Below are 25,298 nucleotides of genomic sequence, written 5' to 3' on the forward strand. Positions count from 1 at the left end.
TCTCGACCTGAGTTCGATCCCCAGTGTACCTCCGAATTATAACTTGTGGTGGACAAGCGCGTGGGCCAGGTAATACAGGTGTTTTCTCCGGCAGCTCCGATTCTCCTATGATATCCCAACTATCTTCAACATCTCTCATCTGATCATGGGTGTAGCGTAGACCAGCCTCCTGTGATGCATCCTGGGCAACGATTCTGTCCGTAAATTTGTATACACAACTGGCTTCATATGGGTGAATGACGTAAAGTCAAGTACCCGTCATTAGCAGCGAAAAAAGCTTATGAAATTGATAATTTTTACAAAAAAAAAAGGCTATCTTTTATTTGAAAAATATACGTAACGCAAAATGGTGATTTCCTCAAAATAGCGCCAAGGATTTTCTTAACGCAGAATCATAATATGATAAATCAAGTAGTTTAGACAGTATGTCTTTAAAACCGATTTTTTAAATTAATATTTCACATTGGCCTAATACGTTCATACGAATGTTTCTTCAGGCTAGGCAACACTATTAGAACTTAACTACTGTATATTGATGCGAATTATTTTACAAAATTAGTGATATATAATTGGTCGCTACATAAATAGATAAACATATTATTTTTTCTTTAAAATGGTTTATTACATACCCACAGTTGTATCTCCTTCCGATTGGATTAATTTCATAAATTTGTTTCGAAAAACTTGTCTGTTCCATTTAGGCAAGTTTTCCTCGGTTTATGAACGGTTTGTACAATGCCTCTTCAGTCGTTTAAATGTCAGTAAGGTTCTGTTTTATAATCTATATTGACCTATACGGAAAAAAAAAGTCGTCGTAACTTCAAACGCGGTAGTCTGCTCTGTTTTTATTGGACCTCGTATTACGTATTATGATGGGTGAAGACTGTCCCCGCTAATCGCACAAGTACAGATTTGCTTTCAGTGTAATAAATGATGTGGCAAGGTGTTAATTGCAGACAGTTACCTGATTGGTGACCTACTGACAGAGTGTGAGCTGGGGCCGGCCTTGGCTGCCAGCCGCTCGGCTCGGCGCGCCTGACCCACTTCCACATGTGGCATGTTCTCCAAAACCCATACCGAGCCAATTGCGCGAATTGAATACAATTGACTGCCAAGTTAGGAGCCCATCAGCATGTTGGCCAATCTCACGCTAAATTACTTTCATTCTCTAATTTCATCTACTTACAATTAGTACCCTTCTTCCTACCTGCCGTAATGACATTAAAAAATGGGTGTCATTAAATTACATATAATTTTTTTTATTATAACATCAAGGTGTATTTAAAATTACTAAATATTAGGTGCTGAACATAGTGCCAAGATTTTCAGGTTTTTGCTCCATGCAGTAATACCTATCGTATTAGAACTTCGTATCGGTTCCTGAGTAAAATATGACCAGGTCCAGGGGGTTTAATTCTTATGATGTAAGATGGAAGTTAGTCAGTTTGCCACATTCAGACCGGAGTGTTGCTATAATAGCTGAATGATGGGGAAAATTGATTAAAATAAATGTTGCCAATCTGACATTTGTAAACAGATTTTACGAGTACGTACGGATCTTTTATTTGTATCTCTGCCTCTGTGCAACGTCACAGTTTGCGGCGTGGGGGAAGAAAGACAGCGAAGTTGGCAATGCTTTTTAATGCTCTGACGCCCACGACCAAGAAAAGCCACTTGAAATTTACTGATCTCTCACCGGCAGAAATATAATAAAGAACTATACCATTTATAGAACTCGGCAGTTTTATAACATTGATAGGAACCGTATTTTTTGGTGAAATAAAATGGGTGATTTATGTGTTAAACCTGCCATTATTTCCGTGGATATTTTGTGAAGTAAGTTGTCAGTTGCATTTTGTTATGTTTAATGAAAAAAAATTGTTATATTTTTTTGCTGACACATCACATATCAGCTTCACCAAAATATAAACTAAGCATGGTTTCTACATTGTTCGCACGAAGATTTGTGCAACAGCGCGTGAGTATTTCCGTGTACGCAGAAAAGCACCTGTCAGGCAGGCTTAGGATCCGGGGCACTGTAGCAACCAATGTACGCACAACTTGACTATAGAATTCATTGAACATAGTAGACAGACATACTGTGAATGTAAACAACGACGTCAATGTGCTGCGTTATATTCTACTGTTAAAAATAGTACAATCTAGTGACTGGAAAATGAAGTAAGATAGCTACATACCTCACAAGTTTTCATATCCTCGGCGAAGTTGAAGGTGTTAGCGTTACAATGCATAACCATGTACATACTTGCAACTAGTTCGAAAAAACTGTTCACTATGAATTGAAAATGCACTGTGATGGCCTGAGTTCGTTTCGCAGGGAGAGACTAAAGAATACTGTATCTCTGATCACGAACCGGATTGAAAATTGCTCAAGGTGGGAAGGTTTGAAATGACCACACTGTATAATCTACACTTATTGTTATATTTTTAAAAATCCATAATTTTACCTTTTCATGAAATGTTTAAATATTACCGTATTTACTCGAATCTAATGAGCACTTTTTTCAGCTGAATTTAGTCTCCAAAATCGGGATGCGTATTAGATTCGTATGCAAACTCGAAAATTCTGCTAATCGTTCTGCTTAGGTTCTGCATGTGTTCCTCACTTCGCGCGATTCCGTATTTTTGTAGGTATTGTTGTTATTACTGGTAAAAACTCCAAAGTGAGTTATACTTGATCAGAAGATGAAAGACAGAAAGCAAACTTTAAAGGAAACAGGCAAGCTGCAAGAGAATTCGGTGTAGCAGCGAGCAATATTCGCTTATGGCGCCAACACAGAGTGGCGATATTTGCTTCTAAACTTAAGTGACGAGGAAGAGGTTCACTGGCCCACGAAAAGGAAGGCTTCATCCTGAGGTAGAGGTTTTGAAACTCATACAAAAGAGGAGGAAAAATGGACTCCTTGTGACTAGTGACACAATTAAATGTACCGGTAAAGCTAATGATGTGGCTACATTTCGTGATTTATCAGGGCAAGTGTAGACAGATATACTGGTAAAGAAAACTAAATTTTGCAGCTGCGCATTACATTCGCCAGCCAGAAAACATTTTTTTATTTCAAGCCTTTAAAAACTGAGATCCGCGTTAGATTCGATGGCGCATTATATTTGAGTAAATACGGTATGTTTCTGTCATAGTGTACAGTCTATTCGCTACTGAAGTGTTTTTTTTTTTTTAGTGCCGTTGCTATCATGTGAAGCTCCACTTTTATTTCTGAAATGTTTTTCTTATCCCATAACTTTAAACATATGCCGATAATTATTGTACTCTGCATACCGTACTTGTTCATATGTAGAACATGTAGATTAGCGTTTAACCTTAAACATTCCTGTTATTATTATCATCACTGTTGAAGTTTCTGCTCTGATGGTAGCGTTTGATGGCTTGACCTCCTTTGTGGGCTGTGAATCTTCATTGTTCCTCGCTATACTGCAATATTCTTGCGTTCATCAGACCTTGCAGGTACTGTTATGAAAATGGAAGTGAATCTCATCATACAACTGTGTTTTGTAACAGTTGAGAATTTAGAACATGACCTACTTTTGCACAAGGCTGTGTCCAATCGAGTCCACTGCAAGAGGCAGCATAGTGCATGCGTACCCATATGTTTCAACAGGGTCACACTCCGCCCTTGACTGTGACACAAAAACCGTTTTCCGAATAAAATAGTATTGTGAATACGTGTCAGTCTGACGAATGCGATGTTAACAGGTAGTACCTCAAATAAGCTGTTGATTTTCACTTTCTGATTACACAAGTATTTTATTTATTTATTTATTTATTTATTTATTTATTTATTTATTTATTTATTTAGTTATTTATTTGTTTGTTTGTTTTGGCTATTAATTTATTTATTTGTTTCTTTGTTTAGTTACTTATCTAGTTATTCATTCATCTTGTAAAAGGTCTACATGTAATAAACCGATAAATAAGGCGAAATACTTACGGTAACCAGAAAGTGTAGGCTAAGCCTGCTATAAAATACAGTGTCACTGATCTTTCCTATTACAAACTTGAATAACTATCGTTAGGAGACACTTAGAAACGTGATATTGGTATCAATGGAAAGAGAAACTCGAATATTTTTTGTTATGTTGGTGAACCTGTCGCATATTTATTTATTTCGTTGCTAGGAGACGATATAGCAGAAAAATGGCTTCAAACGAAGACAGGAGGACATTTTGTGTGCAAGATTTTCACATATCCCAATCTGTTGTCACTATACAACGCAATTTTAGAAGAAAATTTGGTGTTGATCCATCCAGTGGCCCAGTATCCGTAAGTGGTACGCTGACTTCAAAACGAGGGGATGCATCTGTAAGCTGAAGTCAACCGGTCGTCCATCAGTAAGTGAGGCAAATGTGGAGCGTGTGAGAGAGACATGTCAGAAACGAATTGAATACACGACTTCCAAGGAGATAGATTGGGCGTGCTGGCCGTGAAGATTTAGAATGTTTGCATTGGCCTCCACGTGCCCCCGACCTCACTCCTTGTGATTTTTTTCTGTGGGGTTTTATAAAACAACAAGTGTATCAGCCACCATTACCACCTACCATTGAGGATCTTCGTATCCGCATCACAGAGGCCATTGCACTGGTGGATGGTCCAGTGCTACAACGTGTATGGCAGGAAATTGACTACAGACTTGATGTGTGTCGTGTGACACAAGAAGCTCACATTGAGCATATGTGACTTGCTTACGGTTATGAACCAAGTGTTTCTCTTTCTGTTTCATGTTTTCCATTGAAAAAAATTAAAAAATTGTTGGAGTTTCTGTTTCTGTTGATACCAATTTCATGTTTTCTAATTTTTGCTGATTTAAGAGTAGCACATGTGATGTAACCGAATGAATAACAAAAAATATTTGAGTTTCTCTTTCCATTGATACCAATATCATATTTCTAAGTGTCTCCTAACGATAGTTATTCAAGTTTGTAATCGGAAAGATCATTTATAGTAACACTGTATAATAAAATACAGCAGCTCTATATCTTATTAACTTTCAAAGCTACCTATCCATTTGAAATTTTGGAAACAGATTAAGGAAACTCTTATGAACATCACCTGTAAATTTCAATATTCCAGTGAACATATAAATTTTTAATAAACTATTTTTAAAAAATCTTGTGAAAAAAGAAAAGCTGAAAAACTGAAATATAAGTGACAATATTTCTCATGAACTAGTATACAACATACATACTTTAATTTTGGTAACTATAATGATATTCCAATGTTAGTTTGAGAAAGTTAACTTATTTTTTATTTGAAAAAAAAAATCATTCAAATCCTTTTACTAGTTTATGAGAAAAATAGGCACTTACGTTTTAATGTTTTCAGTTTTTTTCACAAGATCTTTTTTTACTTAAATTTGTATATTATGTCCAGTAAAATGTTTAAATGTTCGCTAGAATATTACAATTTACAACGGATATTCATGAGAGTTTTCCTGTCTTAAAAATTGTTTTAAAAGTTGATGAGATGCAGAGCAAAATGTGGGCTGCTGTATTTTATAGTAGACTTACACTTCTTGGTTACCTTAAGCAAGGTTTAAGCTATAAAATAAATATGTTCATTCTGAAGGTAGTTTTAACCGATAAGCAGAAGTACAATGAGTATAGGATAAATGTCGTAAAAATGCGTAAATGGAAGATGGTATTAGTGCAAATTGGGAAAAGCTTGTCCAACATCCTAAATAATCATATAGAAAGAAAATTAATGAGGTTTGCAGAAATAAAAAAAAATATGTAATTTGCTTCTTGGAGTTTTTTTATTTTCAACCAGTCTTACTACACTCTAGATAGGACTATATGTAAGTAAATCATTAGACCTTTGTCTAAGATCAATTACTGCTAAATTTACATATTATTAAATACCGTTACATATATTTTTATGAGAACTTCAAACATTGAAAGCCCTTGGGAAATCAAATTATTTACGATTAGAATTTTCAAGATTCATTGTTACCAGAGTATTAACTTTTTTTTTTTTTTACTGAAAGGCGGTTTCTAATTTAAGTTTTTACAAAATTCGGGCAACTAAATTCTCGCCCACAATTTACGGTATGCAATGAAATTGTTGCAGCATACACGTACAGTGTTTCGGAGGATGAAGTGCTGTTTCTGATACACCGCACTTTATTTTGTAGCGTAACATTGCCATAACGGTCTTCATTAAGTTGACACACTTTCGTGGCGCTGTGTAAGTCTGAGCAGTGTTCTGAACGTGATTAATAACACTGGCTTTTAATTAAAGCTCTCTGATACAAGAAGAAGGGATAAAACTGGATATCAGGGTGGTGTCTCAATCAGAACCAGTTCAAGTCACGGAAACGTAACAGCTTGGTTCCACTTGTTGGCTTGCAGATTTGTTATTGCAATTGGTGGGTGACCACAATGTTGCTTAATGGGACACTGCTTTGTAACACTGCTAGATTAAGCCTTCTTACTGTCCTTTAGTGCACAGTCGCACAATGAGGAACTGCACAGCACCGTGCGAACTGTTATGATTTTAATTACGGTCGATGCTGGTCAAGATCGCAAGAAATTTAGGTCAGGCATTGGGTGGGGCAGAGAAAAATTGCAGGCAGGGAAATGTGGCTTTTGAGAAAGTATTGTGGAAGTCATGCTCTTGCTTAACAGATAGTGAAAGGGGTTGAATGAGTGCTGGTGGGAAAGAGTGAAATAATAGATTATGATCGTTTAAAGATGGTTCGAGAACATTAAGTAATGCGAGGGTAGATATTAGTAGAGAAAGTTATTCTATTACTACACAGCAAACATGTACGCCACAGCTTTCTTCGACAGAGTAACAGATTGACATTACTAATAGCGAGGACCAGTAGCGGCCGTGCGCTACAATTTGTATCATAGAAATTAGATGCAAAACTATTGAAATAGAAAATTTAGATTTCGAAAATGACGCCGATATAACAATGCAAGATGAACCGTAAGTAATGTCATTAATGTCAGGGGGGTTATTCTTTGAGATATTTCAGACAAGAAAGTTTAATACAATCTTGCTCGTTTTTGCTTCCTTTTCGAGATAAAAATTGTTGGGAGAGCCATTGATTTATTCCAAATACGCTCAATCAATAATAAGATAGCAGTGTATTATGATAATAAATGATTGAAAGAATTTTAGTTTTGTCCTTTAAATGTGCAGAAATTTGGTCCAAACAAGTGTAACAATTGTTCTGCAAAGTAATTTTACAATATTAAATTTGTTCGGATCAAATTTCTGCATATTTAAAGGACAAAACTACAATTATTTCAATCATTTATTATAGTAATACATTGCTCTCTTAAATTGACTGAGCATATTGGGAATTAAATCAATGGCTTTTCCAGAACACGCTATGAAATATTTCATATAAAACATTTATCTCGACAAGGAAGCAAAAACAAGGAAAAATGTGTTTTTGTTTGAAACCTCTCAAGGAATAACCCACTGAAATTAATGACATTACTTACAGTCCATCCTGTATATTATTATTACTATTATTATTATTATTATTATTATTATTATTATTATTATTATTATTATTATTATTATATAGTTAACAGGTCTCGTTTACAGTTCAAACTTAAACGTAAACGTAACGTTGATATTACTGTTAACAACGATTCTATTAAATGAAACTATTCACATTATTTTTACGTAGATGTAACCGTAAAATTATAAGTATAGTAACTCCGAAACTTCGAGTTCTTAAGTTTAAAGTTTGAATGGAAGTCAATCACGAAACAGGAATGATAGATCGAGAATCTAATCGAAGCGCTTCTCACGATTCTAACAATCGACATCACCACTCTGGACACAGTAGAGTCACAGTCTAGTATATATACAGTCACGAAGCTTGAGTTGTGAGGGTACTAGGAACAATAGACTGTGACAGTACTGTTTCGCATTGTCTGTGATGAGGCGATAGTAGCGATCCTAGTGGTTAGCAACTATCTATGGATGCATATTCCCTACGTATTGAGCTTCGTGACTGTACAGTCACGTTCTCTTCAGTGGATATGGTTTTGATTGTATTCATTTTATTATTATTTTTATAGAGACATAAAAATTAAGTCTGTTGTTATAAAATTGATTGATAAAGTTTTATTTTCAATTCTGGTGTGATTATTATTGCTTAACCTCATCCTACTTTGATAAATTAGGTCTGCACTACAAGTGCCGGTAGGTACACTAATTAATTGATATTTCCATTAATAATATTAATATTATTATTTTGTTGTAATGGTAACTGCAAATTAATGTTATTAGTTGCGCAAGTTCATTATCGCCCCACTAATTCAAGTTTATATTACATTTCGGTTCGTTTTGCGTAAAAACCAAAAAACAGTATTATTACTATTTCTAGTGCCTTCGAGTTTATGGTGGAATTTAATATACTTCATGAAAATAATAAATAAACGTTATGTACTCGTATTTATTATTTCAATAATGGAAGGAAGGTGTTAATATTTTTCAAAAGGACACGATAACGAAAGTATAATAATATATAAAAATGTAACTTTCAACACAAAAATAAAGACGCCGCAATGTCTGCCAATGATTTGTCCTTAACTTACAAAGAACTTGAAGGTTAAAAATATATACCGTGTTCCATTTATTTAATGTCTAATGGTCATATTTCTCTGTAGAAGTAAGGTTTTCACCTGTTCGGTCGTGATTGCATTGAGTTCCAATACTATTAAAACGTAAAAAGCAAGTTAGGTTTTTTCCTCGGAGAAGTGAATGTGTGATCCTTTCTCTGTGAATGTTCTTCGAGTCAATATAATACGACTGTGCTGCAGAGTGAAAGGCGGTGATGGAACATTGGCCCTGTTACCTCATTACACAGAGTACGGAGAGCAATATGTACTTGGATTTCATTGTTAGATCCCTGACAAGGTTCCTCTTCAGCTTGTTGCCTACTTAAGTATGTAACGTAAGATACCTATCTGTTTTGTTTTATTTGTTGACATATAGGCGTTATCTTCCTATATCTAAATTTTTTAATTTAGTTTTGCAATATTGGCCATGGTAAAATTTATGTTGGTAAACAAGTCGACAAATTAAGAATAAAGTTACCGTCACAGTCTAGTATATACAGTCACGAAGCTTGAGTTGTTGAGGATACTAGGAACAATAGACTGTGCCGGTACTATTTCGCATTGTCTGTTATGAGGCGATAGTGGCGTTCCTAGTGGTTAGCAACTATCTATGGATGCATATTCTATACGTATTGAGCTTCGTGACTGTATATATTAGACTGTGTTACCGTACTCTAATTTTTTTTACGATTACACAAACAGATGTTGGTTTATTCCTGTTTTAGGTACGACCTACCACTATTTTGATTTTTGTAGTATTCATGTCGATTTCATTACTATCGATTTTTCAGTGTTGTCAAAGCGAGAAATAATAACCCAAAATATTGTTTTTGTACATCAGCATTATAAACAGACTTTATCGTTAGTCAAAATCGTACATAATATACTATGCCACATTATGAAACGATATGTCATGCTATAATATTTAATACATTTCTTTATTAATTGTTTTATAATGCTGTCGCACAAAAAAAAACATAAGAAACACGTTTATAATATTATACAGTTATTGCATTCGCTCCGTTCCTTCCCTAAAAATTGACTCATGCCATAAAGTAGAACATTAAAAACTTGTTTCATAATATGATATTGCAGGTCCAGGAAGAGCTATCCCCACCTTCAAACGAAAGAAAAAGTAATGCGAAATATTATTCCAAGTCTAGGGATAGCTATCTCGCATCAAAGCCTCTAACCTTACCACTAGAGACCGGCACAACATGAAAAAAAAAATCCCAAATATGTTATTTATTTTGGCAATATGAAATAAATGTGTCATTGCTGAAACATCTTCGTTGCTAAACCATTTGAAGTGGGCTGGGGTGAAGTCTTGAGGCTAGTACGGGTTTCCAATACTGATATAGAAAGGGCTTGGGACACAGCCCCAGGGACTATCCAGCTACTCGTATGCGTACGGGACCTATCCCTGGGTCTGAGGATGGATGGCCCACCTGTCAGCATCGGATTCACAAATGCCACCCAGTCCACCTGTCGGACTTGGAAAATCATCGCATATAATAGGGCGCACAAAGGGCCAAAGTGTGCCTAAGTGTACGGACCCGTCTCGAGTCGTTTATTAATAGTGTTCTGTCCGAGGGCAGTATTTCACTGCAAACCCAGCATTTTCCAATCGTCCCTATTTTCCGCCTTTCTCTTTGTCTCATCATACGATCCACATATCTTAATGTTGTCTATCGTCTGATATCTTCTTCTGCCCCGAACTTTTCTTCTGTTCACCATTCCTTCCAGAGCATCCTTCCATAGGCAGTTTCTTCTTATCCAGTGTCCCAACCAATTTTTTTTCTATTCTGATCAGTTTCAGCATTATTATTCTTCAGCCACTCTTTCTTGCATAGCTCCAATTCTTATTCTGTATGTCCATTTCTAGACGTGTCTAGTCTCTTCACTTCGTCGTAATGTCAGTGTTTTTGCACCATATAGTGCCACACTCCACACAAAGCACTCCAATAGTCTCTTCCTTAGTTCTCGTCCACGGTCCAGCCCTCGTAAAGCCAAGCCAAACCATTTGGAGTACGTTTACATCATTATTCAGAAAATAAGTCTTTAGAGATTAAGGCCTAATCATTTTGTCTGTATTTAATATGCTATCAAATAAAATACAATAAATCTGCTTAATTGAACAATATAAACAGAGTTATCATAATTAATACCGTTTTCAGGTGCTTTCGTCTTAGACCTATATAGAATTTTTGCGAGAGTTGAAGGGATATTTCGTATGTAACTTTTACAGTATTAAGGCACGGTTGTAATGCTTTCTATGTAGAACTGAGCTTCGCTTCCTAATAGATCACTGGTTCTACGAGAGCCTAAAAATAGATTATTGTGTTTGTTCTCGACGTCTTTAGCCCCCGTCTCTAAAAAGCATATCTATTTTCCCCTTGTCACCCTTTTATAGAGTTTACTTTCACCCTTGTGTGTGATGCTGTCTGTGATTTTCGAACAAGTCTGCCCTAGTTTTGTCAATATGGAGGCTAAGATGTGGGTCAGTAGATAAATGGGTCAGGTCATGAGGGAGAATCAATATGGCTTTTGAGTTTTACAACGTAGCAGCTTCAACATTTGCAGGTTTACAGTACAAATGAGGTTGTTTATGTGGGTGAATATGGAAGCACTCCTGAAGGCCACAGTTAGATTTTTATTTCTTTGGTAAACAAAAGTAAAGGAATACACTTGATTAAAATGAGCAAGTAGGTGAGAGGGTAGATGGGCTGACTGGCCATTTAGTCATTCGAGTAGAGTGAAGTAGTGAGCCTGCAAATCTGATCAGTCTTATACTAGTTATCAAGTTCCTTAGTAATAAGAAGGCAAACATCTTAACGTTGGTAGTACTTAATGTGTTTACTACGTGCCAGCGTGTGTAAACGTTTTTGCTTTTTATGTTCTTGGATTACATTATATTGACAGTAATATTGCTCATATACATTTTTATGATTTTTTTTAGATACAGAAAGATTTATTTCTTATGAAATCATTAACAATCAACAAATAATATAGTACACAAGATATCCTGCAGTCAAAATTAAAGTTTGTTAGTTACCGCTATTAAAAAATCGACTAGTCCTTGGTATTAGTTTGTAGTCACTTGTATCCTCATAACACGTACAGGACAATTCAAAAAGTTGTGTTCAGACTGAAGGAGCTTACAGAGGATTTGGAATAATACATATATAACAATTTTACAATAGGAACTCATGGTCTTGGAAGCAATCCTGAATCAGTATAAACCTGTGAATGTCGGGAATGACAACAACATACAAATGAAATAATAGCAATTTGTACAAAATTTAAGCAGGCAAAGATTACATGAACTTAAAAATTATTTGTGTATTACACTGCATTCAGTGTAGGCATTGCAATATCGAAGAAAACTCTGGCGCACTCAACGAAATAATAAAATTAACCTTCCAAAGCATATAAAATGCTGCAGGTATCTTGACTAATAGTATTTCTGGTTCTTCCATGGTGTCTCGTAAACGAAGCTTTTAATATACTCCTAAAAACTGTAATCAAGAGGCATCAGATCGGGAGCGGGCTGGCCATTCAATCGGACCTCCTTTTTCGATACAACGCCCGGGATATGCGATGTTTAGAAAGTCTCGTATAGCAAGAGTAAAGTGTGCTGGTGGTCCGTCGTGTTGAATCCACATTTGTTGACACTGGTTAAGTGGCACGTTTTCTAACAGCTGTGGAACAACATTTTGCAAAACGTTGTTGTAAATTTGCCCATTCAAACGTGGTGGCAGGAAGTACATAAGATACAAAGTGTGTTTACATCCATAATGTATGGCCTGACATTAGGGATACTGACTGAGGATTTCTTCGGAGACCAGAGGTTCTTATTTGAAAAAACTGTATATTTCGACTCTTCTGTAAGCTCCTTCAGTTTGAGCACAATCTTTTGAATCACCTGGTATGTGTTGTTTTATTATTGCATTCCTACGTGAAGTAATAACCTAGTAACATAGGCTAGGTTATGTTAGTGCTTACCTTATTTTTTTGTTGACGCGTACATATTTTATAGAGTAATATATCGGTGCATTTGTGAGTGAAAACGAAAATTGTCATGTCTTCTTTTCAGTCACATTTCGCTCATAGCCACACACAAACCGTTCCATGTTAAATGAACTTAATTACCTACTGATGGCGTTCCATGGCTTCTAATAGCATCGTTTGAATGCAATGGTAGAGAATAAGATATAGCTTGCCGGAAAAGGGCACATAAACCTAAGTCATTTGCTCTTGGTGCATATGTGCCCTCAATTACATAGATAACAGTGTCATATAGTCTAATATTACAAGATTAATTATTTCCTTTCCTATTTAATAATAATAATAATAATAATAATAATAATAATAATAATAATAATAATAATAATAATAATAATAATAATACAGTTGGGAAATAGGCCTACATCTCATTCACATGTAGGGCATGAAATTAAGTGCCTTAGCATTCAACTGCAGTTTCAGACCCTTGATGTCAAGCCTTGATGTATTACAAACTAAGAACGCACGCTATACATTGTTACAGGAAAGAAAAAGTGTGACAACATTAGTTTGTCGTAGTGGTGCAATTATACTAATTCCCTAATTGCTACCATTATATTACTTTTTCTAGGTTATGTTAGGTTAGCTGTAGATTGCTGTCACTGTCATATTTCAGTAACATTTCAGTGTTTAACGTCGCTCATCCTATGCGTACGCACAAGGGAGCTGTTAATTAGCACGTGCAAAAAGCTCCCTTCAAACCTGTAAGGGTGTTAACATTTATTTGGAATGTTGCATTAAGAAACCACGGCGCGTACTTGGAGAGAACAGTTGAAATGCCATTGTATGGGAAATGTGAATCAGTACTCTGTCACGTAGCGTGCGAGGAAAGAGCGTGCACTAGTAAGCGCTCGCTGTATCAGCCGAGAGAGCCCTGTCCATAGACAAATAACATAGAAAGATCTCCAAATCAATGTAGGCCTATATGTTCCAGAGACTATTGAAATTTATAAGCATTATTATTATTATTATTATTATTATTATTATTATTATTATTATTACTTCCCAAAGCAGCGCGTAATGATTTATCAGTTTAATTGAAATGTTTAGTCACAATATGTATCCTATCACATATGATTTTTAGTTTAACATTTATTATGAATATAATAATTGAACATAGAACTGAAAACCGTTGACAACATATTCCCTCTGCTGCCAGAGATTGTTCACAACAATGGCTTATCTGTTTATGAGATTTTAAAAGGATCGCAACGTCTAATTACTGGCCAAAATTGCTACGTGTATCCGACTGAAATTCTAAATCGGCTCTACAAAAAGACGATTTTATAGTATAATAATAATAATAATAATAATAATAATAATAATAATAATAATAATAATAATAATAATAATCTATGAAACGAGCGGACTCGGCTTCAAATCCTAGTTAGAACAAGTTACCTGATTGAAGTTTTTACGAGATTTTTCCTCACCCAGTTAAGAACAAATGCTGGGTAACTTTCAGCGCTGGATCCTGAACTCATTTCGCTGGCATTATCATCTTCAGCTCATTCAGACGCTATATAACCTTAGCAGTTGATAAAGCGTCGTAAAGTAACCAGTTTAATAATAATACTAATAATAATAATAATAATGATAATCTATGAAACGAGCGGACTCGGCTTCAAATCCTAGTTAGAACAAGTTACCTGATTGAAGTTTTTACGAGGTTTTTCCTCACCCAGTTAAGAACAAATGCTGGGTAACTTTCAGCGCTGGATCCTGAACTCATTTCGCTGGCATTATCATCTTCAGCTCATTCAGACGCTATATAACCTTAGCAGTTGATAAAGCGTCGTAAAGTAACCAGTTTAATAATAATAATAATAATAATAATAATAATAATAATAATAATAATAAACTACTTGGGAATCCTGTAAATAATGGATATTCTTAATGTGTTTGAAATGGTCAGATTGGCAACACTTAATCAGTTTTTCCCATCATTCCTATCGGAACACAGCAAGCAATTCTCCGGCCCTATTTCGGGAGACTGAGAAAATCCTATGAAGATACATCTTGCGGTGAATGGGAGCAGATATCAGATGATAGACGGTATTAAGATATGGGGCGTCCAGAGCACAAGGGAATCAAGTTCACTTTTGGTCAATTGGGAGATATTTCGTCTGTACATACTCGTACCTTAGGTGAGGCTACTTTCAGAGCATAAAAGGATAATGTCCTCACAATCTTTGCAATGGTGCAGATGTTTAAAATCACACTCACCTTTAATGAATAATTAACTAAAAAGACTTTAATTTTCTGAAAAGCTTATTTTTATGACTTGATTCTCTTGTGCTTTGAGCGTCCCATATGGAGCATATGCGGAGACTATGAGAAAGGCAGAAAATGGAAAAAATTGGAGAATGTTGTGTTTGCAGTGAAAGACCTGCCCTTGGGCAGAAAATTATGGATGAATGAATACACCTTGCTTCATAGCAGTTAAACCCCTCTAGCACTATCTACTCAGGCCGGGACTACTCAATTTTTCGGTAATCTTTCACTCAAGCTTCAATTTCGAGCAATCTCACAGTTAGTATGGACAGCTAATTGTATTATAAATGTATGTGTGTTGTGGAAATCTAACAATGTGTGTAATTGAAAGGAAGATTCCGACGTGGGCTTATTAACAGTTTCCTTCTAAGTATGTTTCGTGCAGGGCCGAGCTGAAGTGGAAATCTGTTCTTAAGGAATGAAATAATTTCTCACAAATTAGAGAGGAGAAGCATACAATAAGACTGGTCTACTTTCTTCATCAAATGCAACTTAACAAGCAGTTGCATCAATCAAGTGGGATGCAAATTTTTGCATGTATTTGTGGCATTGACTAGCTGATGTCATGTGTCATACTGATCATGCAGATTTCATGACTCATGGCCGATGTCGGTTTAAGTAGGTCAAGAGATGAAATGCTTTGGCAATCTACAGTGTGATGCACCTTTCCTTCCTCCAGCCTCTTGCATGCAGTCAATTTCTGCATGACTGAGAATATTTAATGTCGAAGTGAAAGTGGATAATACAGGAATGCTGAATTTTGATCGTTTATGGTTGCTTGAATTTCCTAATAGAAAGTAAAGAAACTTGACGGTAGTTTTCTTTTATTTCGTACGACTTTATTAACGTATCTGAACCACACCAAAGTAGGGTTAGGTTCAGTAAGTACTGGAAGTGCGAGATATCGCCGAATTCTGGAATCGATATATTACATTACGAAGGCTATGCTAATTGTTAATGGTTAGATGTTGTCTTACGATATTCGAGATATGATAGGTTTGTACCAGCACGGTTCGGAATCGATTCTGAACTGTCTGCTTATGCGCAGTAGCCCAATATGGGTTCCAACAAGATTAGAACTGATTCCGAACCAATACTGAACTCCCAGTTCCCTGTTCCAACATGCTTCAGAACTCGTTCGGAACAAGTGAAATTGGTTCTCGATTAAGAGCAGAACTGGGAATTCTGAACTGTTGGTGCATGCGCAGATAGTTTAATGGGCACCAAGAGCGGATTCTACTCTCTAACGGGGGGCCATATGACTGCTCTTCAACCCCTTTCTTTCCCGCCGAACACCGCGCAGCGTTGATTGCGTGACGGATGAATATTAAGCATCCCCGTTTAGAGTTTGGATTTGCTCCCGGTGCCCAGCCCTGATTTAATCTGACGTTCGAGACTAGGTAGGTAAAGTAAAAAAATAGTCGATCATGAGTGATTTGGAAGGTGATAGTGATATATTTTATGACAAATTAAGTTCAGATGATGAATATAATTTTAATATGAGAAGAAACTTCGAAGGCATTGAAAGAACAGTTCAAGAAACGTTCCAACATAAAATCCCAAACTAATTCTGATACCGTACATAACTGGCGCATGCGTCGAAAGAAGTTCGGTATTAGTTCGGAATGCGTTCTGAATTGCTTGCTGGAACAAACCTATTATAATCTAATTTTGTGGTTTCTTATCAATATTTCTCTGTTGGCGATGTGCATGGTATCGCCAGGATTCTGTGTAATTGTTAGGATGATTTTTCATTTCTACTTCTACTTCATATAGCATTTACTATTTTTCAAAACTCAGAAATTTCGGTTTTCTAGAATTCAGGATCCTTGTTGTCTGCCAGTGTTCTTTAAATAAGAAATATATAGACATCGATATTATTTATCTAAAATTATGTTCATGACAAGGTTATTAAACAATTGAAGGGGTAAAATGATATAGTCTTAAGCCACAAAGACAGAATTTTACAGGAGAACGTCTTAAAAATTTATAATCCAATGCTATTAGGTTTGGTATCATAATTTCTTCGGCGTATACTTACGACATTTGTTGAGTAATTTGTGTAATATTTTACTAATAACTTCCCCATATGTGCAAGAAATGAACTCGCATAAAAAACATTTTTGTTAAAAGTGTGACTTTGGACTATTTCATTGTCATCCCTTCAATTAGTTACCCAGCGAGTAACTCAGTGTTGAAACACTAGACTCGCATTGAGGTACTGGGTTCAAATCCAGGAGTTAGCCAAGCTTATAGTGATGAAGGATCGGTGGAACGGAGAAAAATTCTCTCCGGCACCGGAATCCGAACCCGGGTTTTCAACTCTACGTGTTGACGATCTGTCCACTAAGCCACACCGGATTCCAATTCCGATGCCGGATTGAATCCTTCTCAGTTGAAGCTCAACGTCTTAGTTTTCCTTTAGTGGCCAACCTCATGCACTGTGTCACAGATGTGTGGCAACACACTAATGTGCAGATGTGCACTCGAGTTTTTCTCCGCTCCACCGATCCTTCATCATATGATAACGCAGAATTCCTGCATGGAAATATCATAGCTATGTACTTCGGTACATCGCTATAATATAAAGCTTATAGACTAGTGATTTAATGGTTTCCTTGATCATAAATAACAAGGAAACTAGTTATTTAAAATGAAAATGCCAGATTTGTTACCTCTTCCACTAAAAAAATACAGAATGATATTAATTCGCAAGACTTGAGTCCACAAGTTGCTGATTATGCGGTGGACATGTTTATAAACTATTCAGATATAGTACCGGATGGCAATACTGTTTATGAAAACGTAAATCCAATCGCTATATGATCTCACAGTTAAAGCGACTACAAAAATAGCGTATGAAGCCTAAAATACCTACTTATAGTTGTTGTCAGTCTCCGAATTGAGGCACCGGTGCATGTACCAAAAATTGATAAAATTGGACTTAAAATATGTAGTTAGAAATAAAAAATGTGTTAGGGAATTTATTAAATTCCTTGGATTGCGTGAAACGTCTATATTCTTGGTATGTATGTTAGTCAAGCATGTATTTAAGGATTAAATGAATACTACCACAGACAGGATGAGTACATCCTATCTAATAATTAGATAATACAGCGAATAGCGATAGGGCCAGAGTAAGATTAATGACGGGCAGAGCATCATCTCATGCCTCCATGTGACTCACTCGCACAGCGTAAGCGTAAGGGCTTCAATCCCCAATGTTACGAGCACTGCGGCGCTCCATCTCTCTTGCTTTCCAAGCTTAGGTATATTGTACGAGTAATTATAACACCTTCGGCGATCCTGCCCTGATGCTGTTCTGTCGTGCTTTGTCCCCTCTCACGTGGTAGCTATTAGATTACGCCTAATTTTGGCTTTCCCCTTCAAATTTATTTAATATTCTTCCATATGGAATGGCGAAAATCGCACGAGACAAGTGACAAACAGACTTGGGTCTCATATAGACACTTCTTTTCACGTCACTTCCAATTTCTCTTGCAAGGACAAGTTTTCGCGTACCTGTTAAATGTTTATCCTCCCATTTCTCTTCAGTTCATTCATTCATTCATTCATTCATTCATGTCAAAGAGTTACAAATATTCTCTCTTGCAGGTTGAATATAGACATTTCACGTCAAAATAGTAAACAAAATTAGATTTTTAGTAAATAATAAAGAAATTTCATAATAAAAATATACAGAGTGATTCACGAAGATTTACTGTCCCTTAAAGAGCTTATTTCCGAAGACATTCTGAGCAAAAAAGTCATATAAACATTTGTCCTATTTTCAATACTTTCAGAATGACATTAATTTGAAGTTGTTTGTAAACTACCTTTATTATTGAGTTTTAAGGGTAAAAGAATATTACATATAAAGAATGAACAATACAGGAGTATTATTTCTTTAATTAGGTAATATTCTGAAGCTAAAAATGTGTTGTGAAGCCCATAGTTGCTTCATACAGAATTTTTTTCTTTCGATTTTTAACTACAAAATTACATTTTATTATGCATTTATCATAACAATTGTTACAAATCACGCCATTCTTGTAAATTCTTTAAGACTGTACATTAGGATGCATAATTAACCCGTAAATGGTGAGATATTTTTCTAGTCACGTAATTGGTGAGGTGGGGATTTCACTTACCCCCAACTTAGAAACTTGTATCGTAGCACTCAGATAATCAAACTGAATTTTTAATTTATATAATCAAGTAATTTCGGAAGAGGAATTCCTTGGGTGTTTAGAGTCTGGAAATTTGTATGAATGTGAGTGTGATTGTGAGTGTGCCGGGTTAATATGAATTAACCAATCATCACAAATATAAAAATACATCAGGACTGTCGCTGGGCAGTAACCTGAACACACGTTTCAGCGTCACATTGTTGACAAGTAACTCCATCCGTTAGCACAACCATAAAGCATCTGATAGATGCTTTAGAGTTATCAACAACGAAAAAAAAAAAAATGACTTTCATTTGTTTTGACTACGTTTTCTTCAAAATCAGGGAAACAGACAGCATAATAAGCAAAAGAAAAAATATCTGAATTGAACAGGAACTCTCCGCACATCCCCCTTCGAATGGCTGTAATACTCACAGTCACCACCTCACCAATTACGAATTAAACTGTAAAGAATCAAGTTCCTAAAGTCGTATGATTTGTAACAATTTGTGTGATAAGTGCGTAAGAATGATGTAATTTATAGTTATAAATTTAAAAACAAAATCTGTACAAAGCAATTAACAACACAGTTTTAGCTTCAGAACACTAGCCAATTAAATAAATGACACTTCTGAATAGTTCATTCTCTATTTGTAATATTTTTTTACCCTTAAAACTAAAGAACGAAGGTATTTTACTAACAACTTCAAATTACTGTAACTCTGAAAATATTGATATTAGGATAAATGTTTATATGACATTTTTTGCTCAGAATGTCTTCGGAAATGAGCTCCGTAAGTGACGGTAAATCCTTGTGAATCAACCTGTATTTGAAATTGTTAGTTGGAGTACATCATATTATGAATAACTTTAAATGCATGACGGATAAAATACAGTAAAACTTCGCTAATCCGAACTAATTAGGGTTCGAACCAGAAGTTCAGATTATCTATCCGAAGTAAGTTACTTTTTTCCAGTGTATTACTTCACGTTCATGTTTTCATAATACACAACTTATTTTTTTTTTCTTTTTATTATATGTAATTTATTATGCTGTAGTGCATATTAAACAATCCTTCTTAAAATCCATTAAATTTATAAACATTTTGATCCGAATCTTAACGAGGCCACCGACGTAGCTCAGACGGTAGTGCGTTTGCCTGCTGCGTTCTGGCGTGGGTTCGACTCCCACTTGGACTAATTACCTGGTACCAAAAAGACACCACTTATGAAGTAACTAGGCCAGGAGATAATGGGATAGGGAAGCCAGTTCCTTTCTCCCTCCATTGCATACATCGCCGACTAGCTACATTACTCTAGTCAGACTTCATAACAGTGCTTAATAATTACAGTTTATTTGTTACAACAATGTTCATCTTTAATTATATTATTGCTGTTGATTTCCGAATCCTTGTGCTTATCCTTAATTAAGGCTGGACGATTTATTTGTCTTTAAATATCTCTCTCTCTCTCTCTCTACAGTTATTGATGAAATTTAGTTACATGATAGTAACATTCGATTATAAAAAGAATGTAACCTACGTAGTGAGACTTAATTGTTTATGTGTGGTTAAACTTGACTCCATAACAATAACATTGTTACGCTCATGGCGTTGTGAGTGATGTGCTTGGCAGAATTCAAGATTTGTCAACATTTAGAAACTTAACATGTGACTGTCACTACCAACAGTGAAAGTGAACGCTGTTCTCTCTCTTTCTCAGTCGGAATTTTCTCTTTGCCGTCCTACTTTTAGCATGGCTGAACACAGAGGTAGAAAGAAGTGTAACCTAGTTACCAAGCACGTTGCGATGAATTTGTTATGCAGAAATAAGTGACATAATGGGAAAAGACGTAGGGTAGTGATTTTTATTAGTTCACAGAGATATGCAAAGGTTACGACATACTTCGCTGCGCTATTACGAACTAAGAAGCTTATGTTTGCTCTGCACTAGATGTAGGTCTATTGAAATAAAAGGAGTTAGGTTAGGTCTGAGCACTTGTCTCATTGAGCCCATTGTGACTACCTCTTGAACATCGAAAGGGCGGGGTTAATTAAACAGTTCTGAAGCCATAATGAATATGAGAAGCGTACTTAGAGATGTATAAAATTGTAAATGCCCTGCTTATGTGATTTATCTTTTAATGGCTATTACACAACTTACATAAAGAATATGCAGTTTTCATTTTTAAATGGCAAACAATATATTTCTTAATATAAAATGAATTAAATGAAATGTTGACTTACAGTGTATAAACAAAACATAAGACACACATCTTACGTTTCGTATTTACCTTACGTTTTTATAGTTTCAAAACACTAAAGATACGACATTTTTAGTATATGGGTATATTGGTTGAATTCGTTGTCATACGAGCTTACATACAATACTTCTTCTATTAACTTAAAATCGAATAGTTTTTAGAACTATATTAAACATGAAATATTCATACAGTGCTAGCGCGCTTGTAGGTCAGCGGGCCTGATTTCAAATCCCGGTTGACCCACCTTGAATAACTTGTATTGGACAAGCCCGTGGTCCAGGCAACAAAGGAGTTTCCTCCGGGTACTACCGTTCCCCTGCGACATTCAACATTTCTCCATCGTTATCATTTCATTACGAGCGTAATGTAAACCCACCGTTTGTGGTGCACTCTTGATAGTCTCTGACGAACTAAGTGGTCGATGCTTCTCGGCACTAGCGACATCTTGGGACGAATAACGCCAAGTTAAGGCCTTTGCCATTGCACAAAAATGTAAAACTGTGAAATTATTGATATTAGGAGAGTTAGTAGTAAAAAAATGAACTACGTCTTTTTACCATTTTCGGTTATATATTAGAGCACCATAAAACCATTATAGTATATATCCTGCACAATCTGTTATCCAAGATGGTTGAACAGAATTGTTGAATATATTTGCTTTGTTTATTCGACTGTCCGAAGACAGGTCTGAACCTCACAAGTGATACCAACATGGCACCACTTATGAGGCAACTAGGTCAGGAGATGAGGTAGTGTGGCCAGTTCCTTTCCCCCTCCATTGGGTACATCGCCGATTAGCTACATATTACACTAATTAGACTTCAGATGCATACAAACAATTGTTTTTCCTCTGACACATTTCGTCAAGTGAGATGTACTGCCTGGTAAGAGATGTACATATCAGCCATAACCTCAGTCAGAGGTAATATATATAGGGTAAAGGTTGGCAATATTGTGATATGAATAATATTGTGATAGTTCTTTTTGAGACTTTATTACAATTTTACTGAGCGAGAGGAAGATCGGTTTTTTGCATCAACGTAATAAGGAACTGTTCGTGGACAAGTTTCTGCACAAAACCCGTCCTTTCTGAGTAAAATTGTTATAATTCTCAAAAAGAACTATTACAATACCCTATTATCACAGTCTACTATATAAAGTCACGAAGCTTGAGTTTTGAGGGTGCTAGATACAATGGACTGTGATGGTACTATTTTGCATTGCCTGTAATGAGGCGATTAGCGATCCTAGTTTTGAGCAACTATCTAATGTTTGCATATTTACTACGTATTGAGCTTCGCGACTGTATATACTAGACTGTGCTATTATTATATTATAAAAGTATTATTATGTACTACAGCAATGTTCTCCCTTCTGTTGCAGGCTGTGGATTGGTGGAGTGTTGGTGTCCTGGCATACGAACTCCTAACTGGGGCATCACCCTTCACTGTAGAAGGCGAGAGGAATACGCAGCAGGATATTTCTCGGTAAGCAACTTATTAGCAATTAAATGCGACCTCTACATCTCTGTGATCTAGTGATTATTGTGCTCTCATCAGGACTCCAGAATTGATGGTTCAAATCCGTCCTTAAAAGTTCTTCGCTTGGCTTTGTTGAAAAGGGAAGGTGAAACTGGAAATTCTGTCATACGTTAGAGACACGTGGTCATCCAGGGTAGATTAGTGACCAAATGGTTGCTTATCTCACCAAATTGCCTTGTTTTCTAGAAAATTGTCTTTGGAGACTGAGACCTCTGACAAAGAAGGAAGAAACATGGAGCACAAAAGCATCTATGTTAACACATTCTGAACAAAGCGGACAACATTAGGTTCAGGTACATTCACTAGAATATTGTCTGTAGTGAAGTGACATTTTGATTAACTAACGAAATATTCAATAAAACTATTTTCCTTTAATTACAAGGTGGCGCGTTTTCAGTGACCGATTAAATATGTTAAATTATTGAAACTGCAGCGAACAAAAATTATTTTAATGAAATTAATGTGTTTCTACATATTTTTGGAAACGTATCTTGCGTATTATTTTCCAAAAATAATAGCCTCCAGCCTTTTCCATGCATTGTGTCAATCGCTTGCGGAAGCTTTCTATCAGCCTGGCGAGAAGCTGAGGATCGATGTCAATATTCTCTCAAATTTATGCGCTCAGGTGGTCGGTGTTGGGGGAATCTGAAGTTCTGCTTGTTTCTTTAGCCTTTTAAGTAAAAATTCACCTTAATACAGATTGCGGCAGAAACAATGACCATTTTAAATTGCGCGCCATTGTTGGACATGACTACCTAGAGAGTTGATGTTGGTACCAGTGGGTAGTGCAGTTCAAAACATTGCCAGTCATTATGGAGCGTTGGTCAAACGAACATGGTGCGTTTGTAATTGGAACGTTTTTCAAAAGTGGTGAAAGTGTGATACGAACGCAGCCTTTTGTTACGGCAACATTTTGACATTAGTCGGAATGATAAAGTTCCGTCCCGGAAGTCGATTACGAGATGGGTCCAACAGTTCAGAGCAACAGCATCTGCAGCGAAGTCCAGCGCGATCACTTCGTCGGCATTCGGAAGTCCTTAATATCTCGGGCAGAAGTGTGCGACAGATGTTGCATCTGGATATGAAGTTCCATCCCTACAAGTTCCAAGTGGTGCAACAATTATTGCATAGAGGCCTGCAGGCACGCACACAGCTTCTGGAGACGATCAACAGTTCAACACTCAAACCCGATTTTCTCAACAAGTTCATGATATCTGACGAGGCCCATTTTCATTATGGAGCTATGTGAACAAGCAAAACTTTAGGTACTAGGCGCCTACCAATCCTAATCAGATTCACGAAAGACCACTTCGTAAGCGCAAAAGTTACTGTGTGGTGTGGCGTGTCTGTGCAGGGTATTCTTGGTATTTTTTTTAGAATGACGCAGGTGACAGTGTCACTGTAACATCAGATCGATATGTTATGTTGCAACAGTTCGTAATGCAGGAAATGTGGCGTAAAAATATTCATGTGCAGTCGTTGTGGTTCCAACAGGACGGTGCTACCGCTCACACAGCCAGAACGTCCATGACAGCCTTACGCAGACTGTTTCCAGAGCATCTTGTTTCCCGCTTTGGTAATCTCAACTGGCCAACCCGTTCGCCTGATTTATCGGCTTATGATTATTTTCTGTGGGGATTCCTGAAATCCAGAGTGTATGCTAACAGACCAACAACTATTCAAGACTTGAAAAACAACATTCACGCCGAAATCGAGGCCATAACAGGCGACACTCTTCGTGTTCGTGCAGAAGATTGCATCGCCAACAATAGTAGACACCTGAGGGACATACAAAACGTGACATGTGTGATCAATTGTATAAAGTGTTCTTTCGAACAGTGCACACTAATAATGTGTAGTTGTATTTCTTCATGCTTAAATAAAATGTATAAAATGGTTCATTGTTTCTGCCACACTCTGTGTATCCATTAAAATACACCTAACGAAATCTGGATCATCTTCCGGCTCTTTTAAGTCAAATATGACAACACTGTAGGCCATTATCTTTGTCTCGTTGGCTTAGCTCTGCGGTCATCAGCACAGAGCACCCTGGGGCTAGCATCTCATACCCGCGGAGAACACACTGCACTGTGGTGCATTCGTAGCTGCTAGCGGGTATGCTCTCTACCTCTTCCTCCTGCACGACAGGGCTCATGGGAAGGCTCCGCTTACCCTTCACCCATTTCAGCGAGTGCTGACGACCACTGGCTTAGCTCTTGTAAGGATGATATCGTTATGTAAAATGATTCCAGGACTACAAGAAAGCACAGCGGGCACGACGGGCACATGCTCAATATCCTCAGGAAATCTGAAGCCCCATTCACAATGAAAATCAAACACAAAAGTAACATAAATACAGAAGTT

The 25,298-nt window shown here is 36.5% G+C and overlaps 1 protein-coding gene across 1 annotated transcript in view; it reads left to right on the forward strand.

Moving 5' to 3' along the window:
- The window catches only part of LOC138710545 (ribosomal protein S6 kinase alpha-5-like), a 308,053-nt gene that overhangs the window by 262,743 nt on the left and 20,012 nt on the right, over window positions 1-25,298 (forward strand). The window contains exon 7 of the mRNA XM_069841517.1: window positions 22,777-22,880. Coding sequence (XP_069697618.1) covers window positions 22,777-22,880 — 104 coding nt within the window. The remainder of the gene's footprint in view (window positions 1-22,776; window positions 22,881-25,298) is intronic.

Source organism: Periplaneta americana, chromosome 12, assembly GCF_040183065.1.
Source record: "Periplaneta americana isolate PAMFEO1 chromosome 12, P.americana_PAMFEO1_priV1, whole genome shotgun sequence".
In the NCBI taxonomy this organism is placed as follows: Eukaryota; Metazoa; Arthropoda; class Insecta; order Blattodea; family Blattidae; genus Periplaneta; species Periplaneta americana.